This window comes from Kogia breviceps, chromosome 7 (genome assembly GCF_026419965.1).
Source record: "Kogia breviceps isolate mKogBre1 chromosome 7, mKogBre1 haplotype 1, whole genome shotgun sequence".
NCBI classification, from domain to species: Eukaryota; Metazoa; Chordata; class Mammalia; order Artiodactyla; family Physeteridae; genus Kogia; species Kogia breviceps.
Genome location: NC_081316.1, coordinates 12819144 through 12837131, shown reverse-complemented (window position 1 = coordinate 12837131; position 17988 = coordinate 12819144). Strand labels below are relative to the sequence as shown.

Below are 17988 nucleotides of genomic sequence, written 5' to 3'. Positions count from 1 at the left end.
TTCTCAGCTGGAATTGCACGGTGGGCGTGTGTAGTGCGTGTGGTACACCTCCTAGGAGGACCCCGTGCGAACTTTTGGAGGTGACCCTGGAGGTTTAGCTTTTTTCCTTAGCCGTCTAAACGGCCTAGTTAATTCCAAGTCATCTTTTATCCTTCAAGGTTCCTAAGATTTATTCTCAGAATAAATGTCCTACCTTGTACAGTTCAGTTCCGATGTCATCAGGTTCATAAAGGGAAGAGTCCTCTGCTAGGCGTTAGAAGATAGGCTGGCTGGTGTCTCCTTCACATCTAAATCTGTCTAACCATGGACGGGCAGCACAACCTCAGTCTCTTTCGCCTGTAAGATGAAGATGATAGCTGGTCTGCCTGCCACAGTGGGACGCCTGAAGAATCAGGTAACAAGTGTGACCGTGTTATGTAGACTGCAGTGCTATCTAAATACAAGGAGGTACAGATTAGAGAGCTTAGCAAAGTGTTGCGGGGTAGTCCTTGGGATTCCTGAAAGCTGACTTTTTAAAAAGTCGGTGAACAAGAGGAGAGTTAGCATAAAAAGATGAAGCAGCAACCAGATGACATACAATGTGTTGCTGAGACCAGTAAAGGCAAGAGCAGTATGAAAACAAGTAACCCTTAGTAGAAGGGAAATTCCCTGAGGGTCTATGATGTTATAAAACTTGAAGGGAAAAAAATAGTTGGAGTGCCTCTCAGAACTTAAACCAGTGTTCCCAAGTTGAGTTCCACGGTTGCCTGCATCTCAGTTATGCGCCATGCTTGCTAAAATGCCTTCCTGGCTGCATCGATCCCTGAAGTCTAGAAATCTACTTTTTATGCTCCAGATGACTTACATAAACTAAGGCGTGAGGACTGCTAGTTTAGGGGAGCAGGTACGTTCTTCAGTTTCTCCTAGGGGTTACCATGGCAGTATCGGAAGGGAATGACCTTTGGGTCACCTCTGTGTTCCGGAGTACTTCCTGAGATGAGCCAGACCTCAGCCCCTAGAGACCACCACTGCAGTCACCTGACAGTTCTGGGCATGAATATGGACGTCCTAGCAGGCCTCTGCCCGCTCTTGGGACCAGGGCCTGCTCCTTGGCTCAGTCCTCTCACTGTCCCAGAACGTCAGTCCTTCAGGTGTGTACGGGGTATAGTGGCTTCCCTTGACACTACGGTGAGTACGCCTCTGACACGTTAACCCCGAAAGACTAGCTGTGCTGATTCGCATCCTCCACCGCCTCAGTTTCTGGTGTATGATGTTCTACTCTGGTGTGACTCACTGCAGCCACGCAGCTGGCTCCAACAAGCATCAAGAAGAATGAGCATGTATGGGACCTCCCTGGCGGTCCAGTGGTTAAGACTCCACGCTTCCACTGCAGGGGGCACGGGTTCGATCCCTGCTCAGGGAACCAAGATCCTGCAAGCTGCACGGTGCGGCCAAAAAAATAATAATAAAAATAAGAAGAATGAGCATCTATGGAGCCACGCCTGGGAAACACAACGCACTAAGCTTCCAGATACCCATGAAGAAAATGTGAGGACTTCCTGTTCTAATCTTAGCCCCATTTTCAATCATTCGTTCTTACACTCACGTGGTACCTGTTCAGGAATGGAATTTACTTGATCCAGATTGAGACACGTAAGACAAAGCTTCTAACAAATTAGTAACCAGTTGTATGATGCGTGGCTATGTTACTTCCTCATCTCTAAACCTGCCAAGCTGGGGATGAGATTAAGTTCGTCTCTAAAGCCCCTTTGAACTATAAGCCACCTCTAAACTTTCAACTGAGCCTCCCATTCATTTTTCTGTGTTGCTGGGAGCGGGACCTTAACCAATGAAACTCTAAATAAAATACAGGGGCCATGGAGAATGAGTTCTCCAGTTTGATGCCAGCGATTTCCTCAAAGCAGGGCTAGACAAACAAGCAGTGTGAGAAGCAGCAGAAACTTAAGGTATTAGTGGGATGTGCTTGAAATGTCAGGGAAGTTCCTATTGGGTTTTTTGTTACTGTTTCATGTTTAATCAGACCTATTAATAGTCTTTGGATGGACCCCAAAGGCAGCTCTTAGGCAAGGTCACGGAGGGTTAGGAGATAAGAAAAAGCATCAGTGCTTTGGAAAGTGGAGACCTACATAGGATGAGAATGAGCCTGATCACAGGAAATAAGCAGTTAAAAACCAGCATGACATTCTTTTTTCTTTTGGCGGAACGCGGGCCTCTCGCTGTTGTGGCCTCTCCTGTTGCAGAGCAAAGGCTCCGGACGCGCAGGCCCAGCGGCCACGGCTCACGGGCCCAGCCGCTCCACGGCATGTGGGATCTTCCCGGACTGGGGCATGAACCCGTGTCCCCTGCATCCGCAGGCGGACTCTCAACCACTGCGCCACCAGGGAAGCCCCAGCATGACATTCTTAAAGGCCAATTACTTTTTACTTTGAGTAAGAGCAGATATTCTAGGGTTCACCTGATAGCAGATGGGCCATATGGCTCAAGGTTTCCTAAAGTGGCTTCTGTTATGGCTTCTTGGGGTTAAAAAAATGGCTGCTATCATGCAAGATGAGAAATAGTTTTAAAGATGGTTACTTGGAGAAGGGAATGATTCACTCATTTAGGGCAACATGCCTCCAGCTTAAAGAATAAAAGTATGTGTTCCTTTTATATTAACTTGAAATTTTAAAACAAATGACCAAAAAATATTGGTAAGTTTAGAATATGTTTCTTCCAATTACTCATGCCTCACCCTGGAAACATGACAATTATCTGTAAGAGGAATGAGAGACAAGATGCTGGCTTTGGGGCAGAGGTGAAGAATGTGAGCAGTCAGGATGACAGATCTGAAGAAGACACAGAAGCTGGCAGGGCCTTTAGGGATTAATTGAGGCTGGAGCTGTGGGAAGAAACTCAATGCGACACCTTCATCACAGCCTCTGTGTCCACGTGGAATCACCACCAAGCACAGCCGAGAACAAACCACTGCGATAGTCTCTACCTTCTCTCTTTTTTTTTTTTTTAATTGCGGTACGCAGGCCTCTCACTGTTGTGGCCTCTCCCGTTGCGGAGCACAGGCTCCGGACGCGCAGGCTCAGCGGCCATGGCTCACGGGCCCAGCCGCTCCGCGGCACGTGGGATCTTCCCTGACCGGGGCACGAACCCGCGTCCCTTGCATCGGCAGGCCGACTCCCAACCACTGCACCACCAGGGAAGCCCCTCTACCCTCTCTTAAAGTGGAAGAAATTCTAGGGTCAGGTGCCGTGAGGAAAAGGCTACTACAACCTCCGCCACAGAAAATACATCTTTATTATAAAATAATGTTTTGTTTCATGATGAGAGTAGAAAAATAACACTATGAGCTCCAGAGAAAGTTCTGGAGCTCAGTCTCTGAGAAATGGGATGAGCGGCTTTTGCATCACCCTGGGAGCACATCCTCCTGAGGTGCTCCTGCAGGACGTGGGCCACAGCACACACAGGGAGTGTGCAGCTCAGGTCCTGCTGGAAGCCCAAGGAGCCTACATGGTCCACACAAGATGCTCTGGCCACGATGATCAAAGAGGAAAACTTGAGGTCAGAAGGGAATTAATTGGTCCTGAGAAGGGCCAGGATGGCGACAGCCTTGCCCCTCCCTATACTGGAGTGCAGAAGAGTCTCTTGAACTGATGATCCTGGTTTAGAAGATGGTGCCCAGTGGCCTTATGCTTGGTTTGTTCCCCAAGGTGTCTGTGCTGAGGAAAAGCTGCAACCTTTCCCAGGACTTGACCCACCGTTTCTCACTGGTATGGCTAAAGTACCAGAGGTATGTGTGTTCTCAGCCTGTGAGGGCTGCTGGCTGAAATTTTTGTACTTCAAATCGTGTCCATACTGATGACAGAAAGAAAGAAAGAAACAAAATGTTAAAAGACCAGTGAATAAGAGCAGCTGGCTGGAACTGTTCTATATTCCAAGCCTCTTGGCCCCAAAGAACAAGGAGAATATCTACCCTAAGGGGGAAAGGCAGTCCCACGGGCACCCTTTTTGCCCTTAAAAATCCTCTAGACCCCTCAGGCTTTAGACGAACAATGAATCCCCCCCCTGGGATGGGAATCCAACCCTCCGGTGATAGGAAATGGTCCCTCAGCAGCAGTACCTGGAGAAAGCAGCCAGGGTGAGCACCTCAAGCAGCAGCTCTGAGCCGCAGAAGAAGAGCAAGATGCCGTTCAGGATGGCTTCCAGGCGGAGCACATAGGTCTGCAGCAGCAGGTAGTAGGAGGCCATCATGGCAGACGGGAAGGTCAAGGCCATGCTAATACCAAGCGGCATCTTTCGCTGGCATAGGTTTCCCTTTGTACCTGTCAGACACAGCCCATGGGGTCACCTCCAAGTGGCCTGCTTTCCTTGGCCTCAGAGGAAAGGCGGGTGGGATGGGATGGCCTGGCAAGCAGAGGAAAGTGCTCCTGAATGGGGGTGTGCAGATTTATAAGTGCGGTCCCACTGTGCTGAAAACTAGAGGCTTTGGAGCAGCGAAAGGATTGCAGTCATTCGCTGAAAGGTCCTGCTTCCAGTCTGGCTCTCAGTCAAGGGACAATGGGCTCTTTATTTGAGAAAAAAATCATTAAAGTAATATATAATCATTGAAAACTTTTCAATTAATATAGAAAATACGGACTTCCCTGGCAGTCCAGTGGTTAAGACTCCAGGCTTCCACTGCAGGGAGCATGGGTTTGATGCCTGGTTGGGGAACTAAGATCCCACATGCCATACGGGGCAGGCAAAAAATAGAAAAAAATATATAAAAAATCATTTTAGAAAATATAGAAACTAAAAGACCACATGACTCAGCCCTTAGAGATAGCCATTATTACAGAATGATGTATACTGTTTCAGACTTTTTTCTGTGTATGGTCACATATTACTATTTATTATTCTAAAAATAGAACCATACCCTGCATACTGTTTTGCAACTTATTTAACCATTTAACATAGTTAGACATTTTTCCACATATAACTACCTTACCTTTTTTTAATGGCTATTAACAATTTCACTGAACCAATGCCATAATTTATTTAACTAATCCTGTACTGATAGATGTTTAGGTTGTTTCTAATGTTTTGATGTTAAAAAATACATGGCAGGGGCTTCCCTGGTGGCGCAGTGGTTAAGAATCCGTCTGCCAATGAAGGAGGCATGGGTTCCAGCCCTGGTCTCGGAAGATCCCACGTGCCGCGGAGCAACTAAGCCCGTGCGCCACGACTACTGAGCCTGTGCTCTAGAGCCCGTGAACCATGACTAACTGAGCCCATGTGCCACAACCACTGAAGCCCACGCACCTAGAGCCTCTGCTCCGCAACAAGAGAAGCCACCGCAATGAGAAGCCCGCGTACCGCAACGCAGAGTAGCCCCCGCTCACCACAACTAGAGAAAACCCGCGCACAGCAACGAAGACCCAACACAGCCAAAAATAAATACAATTTCAACAATAATAAATTTATTTTAAAAAATACATGGCAATAAACGTTCTCATACAGATATCTTAGCATATCTGTAGAAGTATCTGTCTTTTTTCAACCAGTTTTGGAAGGGAAATTGTTAGGTCTAAGAATACGAATTTTACCTGGTAAAACTATTAGCAAAAAGGTTGTACTAATTTATATTCCCAAAGGGTGTGGGGATATAAATACCCACAAGAGTGTGAGACCATAGAGACCTGTTCCTCACAGCCATTCGAATACTGGGAATTTGGAAACCTTTTTAATCTGATGGGTGAAAATGTTACCTTGTTTTTTCAATTTGCTGTTTGTTAGTGAGTCTGGGCATTTGATCATGTGTATCGGTCCTCTGTAAGTATTCTTATGTGAATTGTCCATTAGTATCCCTTGCTAATTTTTTTTTTTTTTGCTAGTGATAATTTTTAAAAAATTTTTATTGGAGTAGAGTTACTTTATAATGTTGTGTTAGTTTCTACTGTACAGCAAAGTGAATCAGCTCTACATGTCACCTCTTTTTTGGGATCTTCCTCCCATTTAGGTCACCACAGAGCATAGAGTAGAGTTCCCTGTGCTGTACAGTAGGTTCTCAGTTATCTATTTTATACATAGTATCAATAGTGTATATATGTCAATCCCCTTACTAATTTTTTAATTAATTTATTTATTATTTTTGGCTGTGTTGGGTCTTCGTTTCTGTGCGAGGGCTTTCTCTAGTTGCGGCGAGTGGGGGCCACTCTTCATCGCGGTGCGCGGGCCTCTCACTGTCGCGGCCTCTCGTTGCGGAGCACAGGCTACAGACACGCAGGCTCAGTCGTTGTGGCTCACGGGTCCAGTTGCTCTGCGGCATGTGGGATCTTCCCAGACCGGGGCTCGAACCCGTGTCCCCTGCATTGGCAGGCAGATTCTCAACCAATGCCCTGCCAGGGAAGCCCCCCCTTGCTAATTTTATTTTATTTTTTTGCGGTACGTGGGCCTCTCACTGTTGTGGCCTCTCCCGTTGCGGAGCACAGGCTCGGGACGCGCAGGCTCAGCGGCCATGGCTCACGGGCCCAGCCACTCCGCGGCATGTGGGATCTTCCCGCACTGGGGCACGAACCGGTGTCCCCTGCATCGGCAGGCGGACTCTCAACCACTGTGCCACCAGGGAGGCCCCCGCCCCCACCTTGCTAATTTTTAAAACTAGGTTTTTTCCTTAGCACTTTATGTGAGCCTTCTTTATCGTTTGTTATATGTGTTGAAACTAATTTTTTCCCCTCAGTGTGTGTTTTAACACTGCTTTCAAAGATGAGATATTCTACCTAATAAGGGCTTGCTCTGTATTTTTGGGGATATAAAACTTGTCCTAGAGAAATCCTTATTCAGAGAAGTGGAGGGGATCTTAGTTGCTGACCTGTGCAGGCGTTTACTGCCCTGGATAGGTGTCTACTGCCCTGGACATTGAGGTACAACTGAACCTATTCTCCCAAGCAAACCAGTGAGAGGAACCAGGAACTCTTGTAGCAGTTAGACAACTGGGAAGGAATTATCTAATATCTCATGTCACCACCTACTTCTGGCCCTGCAGAGCAACAGACAGATAAATCCTGACCCAAAATATGAAGCAGCCTGAAACTTCAGAGAGGGGGTAACGGGATATACCACCAGATCCAATCTCTTACGGTGAACCTAGGTTATGTATTGAAACTTTTCCTTGTTAATCAGGTTACAGATACCAGCTCGTCTCATAAGGAATGGAAATATTCTCTGAACACTCACCAAAAAATAGTCGAATTACTTCAATTCCAAGATAAAGGAAGAGCATCACCACATCCAGTACTAGATTGGCTGTCGGATATGGTAGCAGGAGACCTGCCAATACAAAAGTCAGAGCTTGCAAAACACATAGAACAGTACACACAAGAACTCCCACACACCTGGGAATAAAGAGAACACCAGTCTTATCAGCGTTCCATGAACTACTTAGTGAGATGTGGGAAGGATCTGTTAACCTGCTGCAGGATCTGTTAACTCCTGGTGCGGCTACGTCTGTTAGAGGCAGGCTCGTTATTACGGGGTTTTACTCCTAACTCGGAGTCTATGGGGACTCTGTTCTCCACAGTAATCAGACGTACATGGGTACACAGGCTCCTGAAGGTCACCAATGGGCTTAAAGTGGAGTTCAGCAAAGAGGTGATGGGGGAGAGTCAGAATGGAGAAGTCCACATTTCCCAAACTCAAGAAAATCTTGCCCAGGGGCCTCTTACTAAATCATTCTCAAGGAAGTCACCTGATGAAGACACTTCCACCGTGCAGCGAAGAGGAGCCCCAGGGGGCAGAAAAGAATGACAAATAAGAAGGCTTTTGGTGGTAGCTGGCTCTGGGCTGAAGTGGGGAAGGGATGTTGGGGCAAGGGGAGTCAAACCCCAGGCCTTACCTTTATACAGAAATACGAAGAGTTCCAGCAGGAAACAGGTAGCACAATACCACCCGTTCAGAAAGAACAGGATTTCCAAGGGGGTGGAGGACAACCGTTTACCTGAAAATATGAGCACAGAGAAAAGAGATGGGCGGGAGGGCAGCTCAACCTCAGTTATTTCAATGGTTCTGCGTCTAACTTGGAGGAAACACGAGGTCGCAGCTAGTGGAAAGGGCCACTTGGGGGCACCTCTGTTTGCTGATGAGGAGTGCGTGTGTATATACGGTGTGGAGGGGGAATTCCTTCAACCCCCTTCCTTCCGGAATACCGTCAAACTCGACTCCTTCGGCTTTGGGGCTGAAAGTCAAAGCCTCTCTAAGATCTAACCTCGTCACTATTTGGTAAGGGAAATTGGGGCTCAGAGACCAGCACTGGCCTGTTTGAAATCACGCTGCAAATTCGCAACTGAGCTGGCCTAGAATAGGCCCAGCCAAGGATTTGGGGGTATCTGAGACCCGCACCTCGAGACCTTCGGGCACTCAGGGTGGGTGAGTCCGCCAAACCCTGCTTTGGACAAGTGAGGAGTGATGTCCCTAACACCCGAGAAGGAAGGGTTTAGGTCGAGCACTGGGAGAGAAGGTTGGGGGAGGTGGGTACTGAGGAGAGCAGGACCAGCGACTCACACACCTCCGGAATCTCACCTCGCGGCGCCATCTTCAGTCCCCATGGAAACTGCATACGCGGCTACAGCTACTCCTGGAGCAGTGAGGCGCTGCCGGAAGCTGGGGACGGAGCGGCCCTCGATTCTGTCCTCTCTACCCGCCTACCTCACTCTATGGTTACGTGGTTCCTGGGCTGTCTCGGTGCCGCCCGCGCGTGCCAGCACATTGCTTTCGCTGGGGTTTCGGCTGCCGACCTGAGAGAGAATAGTGGCCGCCCACCGAGCAGTTCTCCTCAGGACCCCGGGGGCTGGAGCGGCTCTTGGGCTTCCCCATCCCAGGTTTACAATGAGTCGTCTGAGTGTAGCCAGTAGTGGTAATGTGACCGCAGGATTGGCAAATAGGCCCCGGCTCCAAGATTCTTTTTACTAACAACGGTCTGAAAATGAGAAACGGTGTGCACGACAGTGCTATGCAAATGCGCGGTGGGGTTTGGGCTCTCTTGTCTAGCAAGCAGTCTTTTTTTTGGGGGGGGGAAGGGTAGTAGGGGGTTTTGTGCCTCCGATTTATGAACCAGGTAGTTAGAAGACACCAAAATTAATCGGAACTGGAGGCTCCTTTCAAGGAGCATAAGTGAGACAGGAAGATGAAACATGATGACCAGGTGACCCGTGACGTGTGTGGGAGTTAAGAAGACATAGTACTCGCGGTGGGAATTGAGAAAAGTTTACAAGAGATGGTCTAAACTGGGCCTTGAAGCTGGCTTATGATGTGGAGCAGTAAAAGTGTGTTACCATCCTCAGGAGAGTAGAAAGAAGGGTTTTGAAGTGGACTCAGGTTAACTTGACTGTTAGCCACTGTCAGTAAGGGTAGGGCAGGAAACATGGCACAGTCAAACCAGGTAATTTGAGTAGAGTGACAAATTTTGTAAAAACTAAATTTATTTATTTTTAGCTGTGTTGGGTCTTCATTGCTGCGCTCAGGCGTGCAGCAACAACTCATTGTTGTGGCTTCTGTTGTGGAGCATGGGTTCTAGGCGCGCAGGCTTCAGTAGTCGTGGAATGTGGTGGGCTCAGTAGTTGTGGCTTGCAGGCCAGGTTCTAGAGCTCAGGCTCAGTAGTTGTGGTGCATGGGCTTAGTTGCTCCGCAGCATGTGGGATCTTCCCGGGCCAGGGCTTGAATCTGTGTCCCTTGCTTTGGCAGGCAGATTCTTAACCACTGCACCACCAGGGAAGCCCTGACTAATTCCCCCGCAACCCCCCCCACCCCGACTAATTTTTTTTTTAAGTGTACAATTCAGTGGCATCAATTACATTCACAGCGTTGGGTAACCATCACCATCATGTACAAAGCTTTTTCATCATCCCAAACAGAAACTCTGTAACCGTTAAGCACCCACTCCCCCCAGCCCCTGCTAACATTTAATCTACTTTTTATGTCTATGAATTTGCCTATTCTTTATATTTTAAATAAGTGGAATCATACCATACTTGTCCTTTTGTGTGTGGCGTAATTCCATTAAGCATGTTTTCTAGGTTCATTCATGTTGTGGCATATATCAGAACTTCATTCCTTTTTATGGCTGAGTAATATTCGTGTGTGTGTGTGTGTGTGTGTGTGTGTGTGTGTGTGTACACCACATTTTGTTTATCCATCTGTTGAGGAGTGGACACGGATTTCCGTCTTTGGGCTAGAAAAATGCTGCAGTGAACATCGTTATAGAAGTATCTGTGGAAACCTCTGTTTTCAGTTCCTTTGAATATATATCTAGGAGTGGAATGAGAGTTTTTTGGTAATTGTATGTTTAACTTTTTGAGGAACCGTCAAACTATTTTCCACGGTGTCTGTAACCATTTTAGATTCTACCAGCACTGTACAAGGGTCCCAATTTCTCTGTGTCCTCATCAGCACCTTTTATTTTCAGTTTTTCAAATTGTTCTTATCACTATCCTAGTAGGTGTGAAGTGATAGCTCATTGTGGCTTGGAATCACATAACTGAATCACTTTACTGCACACCTGAAAGTAATGCAACATTGTTAATCACCTATACTCCAATATAAAATAAAAAATTAAAAACAAACAAAAAAAACCAACATGCAGGGGCTTCCCTGGTGGCGCAGTGGTTAAGAACCTGCCTGCCAATGCAGGGGACGTGGGTTCGAGCCCTGGTCCAGGAAGATACCACATGCTGTGGAGCATCTAAGCCCATGCGCCACAACTACTGAGCCTGTGCTCTAGAGCCCACAAGCCACAACTCCTGAGCCCACGTGCCACAACTACTGAAGCCCGCATGCCTAGAGCCCATGCTCCACAACAAGAGAAGCCACCGCACCACAATGAAGAGCAGCCCCCACTTGCCGCAACTAGAGAAAGCCCTTGTGCAGCAATGAAGACCCAATGCAGCCAAAAATAAATAAATAAAATAAATTTGTAAAAAAAAAAAAAAAAAGTGTGCAGGGATGCCAGGGCCCAAGCCAGGCTGCCTCTCCCAACATCCAGTGCCCTTGGTAAATCAATTATTTCTAGTAGGCTTTTGTGGTTCTTTGGGGTTTTAATGTACATAATATCACATTATCAGAAAGTATACTTTTACTTTTTCCTTTTCAATCCCTGTACCTTCCATTTCTTTTTATTACCTTATTGCACTGGCCAGGACCTTCAGTATAATGTTGAATAGAAGTGGTGATAATGGATATTCTTGTCTTACTCCTAACATCAGGGGAAAGTATTTATTTAATAAATTTATTTTATTTTTGGCTGCGTTGGGTCTTCGTGGCTGCGTGCGGGCTTTCTCTAGTTGTGCCAAGCGGGGGCTACTCTTCGCTGCAGTGCGCAGGCTTCTCTTGTTGCGGAGCATGGGGTCTAGGTGCCCGGGCTTCAGTAGTTGTGGCACGTGAGCCCAGTAGTTGTGGCTCTCAGGCTCAAGAGCACAGGCTCGGTAGTTGTGGCACACGGGCTTAGTTGCTCCGCAGCATGTGGGATCTTCCCGGACCAGGGCTCGAACCTATGTCTCCTGCATTGGCAGGTGGATTCCCAACCACTGCGCCACCAGGGAAGTCCCTGATACATTTTATTGAATACTGTCTCTGGGGCTTCCCTGGTGGCCCAGTGGTTGAGAGTCCGCCTGCCGATGCAGGGTACACGGGTTTGTGCCCCAGTCCGGGAAGATCCCACATGCTGCAGAGCGGCTGGGCCCGTGAGCCATGGCCGCTGAGCCTACGCATCCGGAGCCTGTGCTCCACAATGGGAGAGGCCACAACAGTGAGAGGCCCGAGTACTGAAAAAAAAAAAAAATGAATACTGTCTCTGCATCTGTTGAGATGATCATATGCTTTCCTCCCTTTATTCTGCTAATGTTATGAATTACATTGATTTGCAAAGGTATAATCAACCTTGCCTTCCTGGAAAAAAAAAATATGGTTGTGATATTGAACAGAAAAGAGTTGACATAGCAGGCCTGAGACTGCTATCCTTAGAAAGTCCTACTTGCAAGGTTGGCCTTTGCCTGGTGTCTGGGAACTTGTATTTCAGAAGGGTTTCCACCAGTCCAAAGTGGCTCACTGTCTCTAAAACGTTAGTACAAACTATGTGGTTTATGCTGAACACCTGCTTCCTTCTGGAGTCTGGAATTTTGGTACATGCTACTATTCTTAGTTTGCAGAGAATTTTTATCATGAATGAGTGTTGAATTTTGTCACAGATACAGCTAATTAATGACCAAATGTTTTTTCCCCTTTATTCTACTGATTTGGTGAATTTCACTCATTGATTTTTAGGGTGTTTTTTTTTTTTTTTTTTTTTTTTTTGCTGCACCATGCAGCATGGGGGATCTTAGTTCCCCGACCAGGGATGGAACCTGTGCCCCCTGCAGTGAAGGCAGAGTCTTAACCACTGGACCGCCAGGGAAATCCCTGATTTTTAGATGTTAAACCAACCTTACATTCCTGGGATAAACTCCACTTGGTCTGTCTAGCTGAAGAGTAATCAACTAACTTTTCAAAGAATTAACTTTTATTTTCGTATATTTTTCTCTATTATTTACCCATGTTTTGCTTTTTTCTGGTTGTACATTTAGCCTTCTTTCTTTCTACTAACTTTGGGCTTAATTTGCTCTTTTTCTAGTTTAACGTGAAAACTTAGACCGTTGGTTTTAGATCCTTCTTCTTTTCTAATGAAAGCTGCATCATATGCATTTAAAATGTATTTTCATCACGATGTAGTTCACAGTACTTTCTAATTTCTCTCATGGTTTCTACTTTGATCGATGATTATTTACAAGTGTATTATTTGACTTATAAATATGTAATGGCCCCCTAGTGCGGCAGTTATCGACACATTGCCCCTCAGCTCCAGATAAGCACTCCAGCGCCTGTTCTGTGCTAACGGACTGGACTGGAAGCATTTCTCCGTTACGGCGGGCACAATGTCAGGCTCTGTCCGTGAAGGGCACTGGGTGAACACTGCAGGAAGAAAGAGGCTTTTCTTCCTGGTTCCAGCGTGCTGTGTTTTGATTTTTCTTGCTCCTGCTGCACAGCCTGTCAGAGGTGCATGTGGGGGGGGGCTTCCACTGGTGCTCTGCCCCAGCTGCATGCCAAGGGGGTGTGGGGCTCACTCGTCTCTTAGGTGATCACCTTGCCTCCGCCTCACACCTGCAGCAGCATCCTGAGCCCCTATGTGCCCCTGCCCGCCAGCTTTGGCTTGCTGCACCCCAAAGGGTTGTTTCCCAGGGATTTTCTGGTGTGGACATCACACTCTCCAGACTCTGCCTCTGCCGCAGCGCCCCGGTTCCTCTGTAACCCGCCCACCAGCCTTGGGTCACTTCATAGAAGTGAGGTTTCCTGGGCTCCTCCCGACAGAGACACGGTGTGTTCCTCAGGGCATTCTGCACAGCACTGCATCTGATCAAGATCCTCATTTCACAGCAAAGGAAGTGTGGCAATGGGCTTGTGCCTATGGAAATAACTGGTCTTACTACACATACTTTGTCACCCGGAATAAGGTGGTTTAATTGAAAAGTAGAATGGTTTACTGAAGACTCAGTTATGGCACCAGTTGGGAGACAATACCCTGAAAGGATGGGGCTTCTAATTTACAGAATGAAGTATGTCTTTGAATCAGAGACTATTATATGGTACTGTCAACCCACTGGCCAGCACACATGGGTCCAGGAATCAAGGGGTGGTAGGGGAATGACTCCTCTCACTATTATACCTAATAACCCACCCACAGAGTTTTTGCCTCTTATCCTGAAAAATTTGAGCCTGCTGATTTGGAGATCTTAGTTCCCAAGTGAGTAATATTCCGTAAGGGGACACAACAATGGTACCACTGAATTGGAAAATGAGATTGCCACCTAGCCAATTTGGGGTCCTTATGCCACTAAACCAGTGCCCACCCCCCAAGGGAGGGGGTTCCAACCTACTGGTTGGAATGACTGATCTGAGTCCCAAGGGGAAACTGGGCTGCTGCTACACAATGGAGGCAAGGAGGACTATGTTTGGAACCCAGAGGATTCTCTGGGGCACCTATTAGTATATCCATGGCCGCCCCCAAAAGTAGGACTCAGATCATTTAGGAACGGGGGTTTGGGTCACTCTACCAGTTATAGACCCCGGAGCAGCAGCAGAAGCTCTAGCTGAGGGCAAGGGAAATATGGAATATGGGCAACTGAAGAAGAGAGCCATGGATATTAACTATGACCTCGCGAACAGTTACAAAAGTGACCAGTTACAAAAACCAGAGCTGTGGTAGCTTTGTGTATGTTTCTTTGCTTCTTGTATGCATGTGTTTATTTGTATATACTGACCATTTTCTCCTTTTTACCTCTCTATTTACAATTTGTTGGAGGTCAACTTTATATTTTTTAAAAAATAAATTTATATTTTACTTATGTATATTTGGCTGCGTTGGGTCTTCATTGCTTCATGTGGGCTTTCTCTAGTTGTGGCGAGCGGGGGCTACTCTTCGTTGCGGTGCACAGGCTTCTCATTGCGGTGGCTTCTCTTGTTGTGGAGCACAGGCTCTAGGCACACGGGCTTCAGTAGTTGTGGCACACGGGCTCAGCAGTTGTGGCATACGGGCTCAATAGTTGTGGCTCACGGGCTTTAGAGCGCAGGCTCCGTAGTTGTGGCGCATGGGCTTAGTTCCTTCGCAGCATGTGGGATCTTCCCGGACCAGGGCTTGAACCCGTGTCCCCTGCGTTGGCCGGCGGATTCTTAACCACTGCGCTACCAGGGAAGCCCCAACTTTATAATTTAATCTTTAGGTAATAGAACATTTAGTGGGACCACGACAAAATGTGTGGAGTAATTAATACAGTCAGTGATGGATACAGTGACTCTTGGGACTGTATGTCTTCTCATTTGGGGGGGAGGAGTGAGAACGTCACTTTTAAGAAGGATAGATACATGCTGTTGGTAGGAATATGGAAGTTCAAATGTGTGTAGGATGGTGCATGAAAAAAGATGGCCGTTAGCTCCACATTCACCTGCAGAACCTGTCCTGTGATAGCGGTGCTGGAATCAGCATTTCTCCCTTACAGTGAGCACTCTCTATCAGTAGAGGGTGCTGGAGGGATACTGAAGGAAGGAAAGGGCTTGTCTTCCTGGCTCCAGTGAGCTCTGGTTTGCTTTTCCTTGCTCACGCGCTGTGGTCTGTTAGGGGTGCAAGTGCACTGTGTAAGGGGACATCTAGAATATTGGGTGGTGCTCTCCTCCAGCCACACGCCAAGAGAGGCGCTCCCTAGGCAACCTCGCAAACCTGGTCCACACCTGGTGACCACTTTGCTGTAGCCCTCCTGTCAAGGATACTGCGCGCTCCAGGCCTTGCACCCGTGGCAACTCCCTACCTCTGTGCACCTGCCCCCTCAGCCTTGTTTATCTGTGCCCTGGATTGTTCTTCCCAAAGCCCTCCAGGCATGGACAAGCGCGTATGCACAGCGGGTGCCCCAGTTCCATGTGTCTGCTCACCAACCTTGGCTTTTCTCCCCAGAGGGTAGATTCCCATGCTCCTCCATGCCCTGCATGGACATCATACACTCCAGGCCTTGAGCACACAGGGCACTGCAACTCTTTTGGTGCACCTGCCCAACAGCCTTGGCTCACCTGTGCCCTGGAGGGTTGTTTCCTGGGATCCTCCCTATGTGGAAAATGTGTGCGCTGGGCTTGGTGCCTACAGGTTGTGTCCCTACGTTCCCTGTGCGCCTGCCTATCAGCCTCAGCTTGCCTGTGTCCTGGAGGGTTGTTTCTTGCCTGGCAACTGTGAACCAGCTCTGGCCTGGCCAAACCAGTGAACCTGTCCACCACCCAGTAGGCTGCCAGGAGGTCTGAACCCCAGACTTGGGGGTGGGGGACCTATGGTTTGTCCTCAGCCCTCAGGTATCTTTTTAGAGTTCTCTTTACATCTTCATAGTTCTCCTCTTATAAGTTAATGATTCTATATATTAACCCTGCCATGTTTAAATTACTGGGTGGTTCTATCTCCTGATTGGACTTAGACTGAACCGCCAAGCTATCTTATTGTTACTAATTTCTAACTCAGTTCCATTATTGTCAAAGAACATACTCGTTATCCTTTTAATTTATTCCTTTAAATGTACTGAGAATTGTTTTATGGCTCAGCATGCGGCTTATACCGAATATTCTGTGTACTTGAAAAAAATCTGCATCTTATATTCATATGTATTATACAAAAAATTAATAGGAAAAACATTTAAAAATAGTCTTTACGTTTACTCCGATCCTATTTCTGATGTGCTCCATTCTTCCTGAGTTTCCCTCTGCTAATACTCCTCTTCAAGCCAAGTAACCACTTGAACATTTCTTACAGCGTAGGATTGTTGGCAATGAATTCTCTTAGTTTTATCTGAAAACCTCTTTATTTCAACTTCTTTCTTGAAGTATATTTTTGGTAAATTTAGATTTCTGAGTTGACCTTCTTCTTGTAGCATTTTAGAGATGTTGTTACACTCTCTTCTGGCCTCTGATTTCTGGTGAGAAGGCAGCTGTTAATTGTTGTTCCTCTGTATGTGGTGTGTTGTTTTTCTCTTGCTTTCAAGATTTGCTCTTCATCTTTAGCTTTCAGTAATTTGAGTATCATGTTCCTAGATGTGGCCTTTTGGTGTTAATCAAGGTGGCTTTGTGGAGTATCTAAAATCTGTAAATTTCTTTCATCAAATTTGGGAAAATTTTGACTGTTTTTTAAATATTTTTTTCTGCTCTCTTCCTAGGACTCCAATCACATATCTGTCAGACTGTTTGACCTTATCTAACTGGACTGTGAGTCTTTTTTTGGGGGGGGGGGTACGCGGGCCTCTCACTGTTGTGGCCTCTCCCGCTGCGGAGCACAGGCTCCGGACGCACAGGCATCTTCCCGGACCGGGGCACGAACCCGTGTCCCCTGCATCGGCAGGTGGACTCTCAACCGCTGCGCCGCCAGGGAAGCCCTCTGTGAGTCTTTTTAAAAAATCCTTTTTTCCTTTGTCCTACAGCGTGGGTAATTTCTATTGGTTTATCTTCTGGTTCATTGACCCATTCTGTAATCACCTCTTTTGCTGTTAAATCCATCCATTTAATTTAAAAATGTTCAGTTACTGTGACTTTTATTTCCGGCGTTTCTATTTTTCAAAAGTCATTTGTTTCTATGCTCAGGTAGGTAGGTTGCCTATCTTTTTATTCACTGAGAACATACTTTCATTGCTGTTTTAATATCCTGGTATGTGAATTCCAGTATCTGGATCATCTCAGTGTTGGTGTCAGTTTTCAGCGTTAAACTGTGGAGCCTCTGGTTTCTATTATTTGTCTCCAAAGAGTGATGGTTCTTTTATTAGGCAATTAGCTTGGGTGGATATACAGTGCAACTCACACTTACGGGGTGGCAGCTCCAATCTTCGTTTAGATTTTCAGTCTTTAGCTGAGCCGCCTTGAGTCTGATCGGCCCATTTGTGGTCCCAGAGTTTGGGCAGAGATGCGGGCACACAGAACCTGGGGATCCCCCTCTCCCTGGCTCTTCCCTTCTGAGGCTCCCATCTTTCCCTCCAGGGCCTTCCGTTGCCCTGGCTCAGTACTTGTACTGTGATTTTCCACCAGCATATTGTACCTACCACTTTGTCAGCTGCTAAGTTACAAACAGCAAAAACAGGGAACTTTCTCTGCACAATCCTCTTCTAAGAGTGTCAACTCCCCACCAAACTTCCTGCTTCCCTTCATTCTCCAGTGTCTTCAAGTAGCTGTTTTTCGTACTATGTCCAGATTTCACAGTTGTTGTTTGTGGAGGGGTCATTCCCAAGCATCTTAGCCATTATTAGAAGTCCCTAGGTGTAGTTTAAATATTTAATCTATTTTCTCCATATTTCCCTCTATTTCTTGAGCATATCAATCATAGTTTAAACTCCTTGTCAACTTTCTCCAGTATTTGGCTCACCTGTTTCTATTTTCTACTTTTGCTCTGGTTTTAAATATCCCTTGACTTGCTAGTAATTTTTA

At 46.8% G+C, this 17988-nt stretch overlaps 1 protein-coding gene across 4 annotated transcripts; it reads right to left on the bottom strand.

Moving 5' to 3' along the window:
* Positions 1-3266: 3266 nt before the first annotated feature.
* TMEM216 (transmembrane protein 216) lies at positions 3267-8609 on the bottom strand. 4 transcript variants are annotated; one of them, XM_059070556.2, is made up of 5 exons: positions 8534-8609; positions 7865-7966; positions 7207-7299; positions 4112-4313; positions 3267-3846 (listed from the first exon to the last, which is right to left on the bottom strand). In XM_059070556.2, the coding sequence occupies exons 3-5, from the start codon at positions 7250-7252 to the stop codon at positions 3831-3833; spliced, it is 264 nt and encodes an 87-aa protein (XP_058926539.1). In that variant the 5' UTR covers positions 7253-7299; positions 7865-7966; positions 8534-8609; the 3' UTR covers positions 3267-3830. The 4 variants fall into 4 exon arrangements, with proteins under 4 accessions (XP_058926539.1, XP_058926538.1, XP_066893467.1 ...); XM_059070555.2 differs by having other exon boundaries at positions 3275-3846; positions 8548-8586; XM_067037366.1 differs by having other exon boundaries at positions 3275-3846; positions 4138-4313; positions 8548-8586.
* Positions 8610-17988: the final 9379 nt, after the last annotated feature.

Coding starts and splice junctions, on each gene's coding strand:
- TMEM216 (XM_067037366.1), bottom strand. CDS start 8,584: ATGCAGTTTCCATGGGGACTGAAGATGGCGCCGCGAG. Junction 7,300..7,864: donor CTTCGTATTTCTGTATAAAG/GTAAGGCCTGGG, acceptor TTGTATTGGCAG/GTCTCCTGCTACCATATCCG. Junction 4,314..7,206: donor AGTAATTCGACTATTTTTTG/GTGAGTGTTCAG, acceptor TGTGTCTGACAG/GTACAAAGGGAAACCTATGC.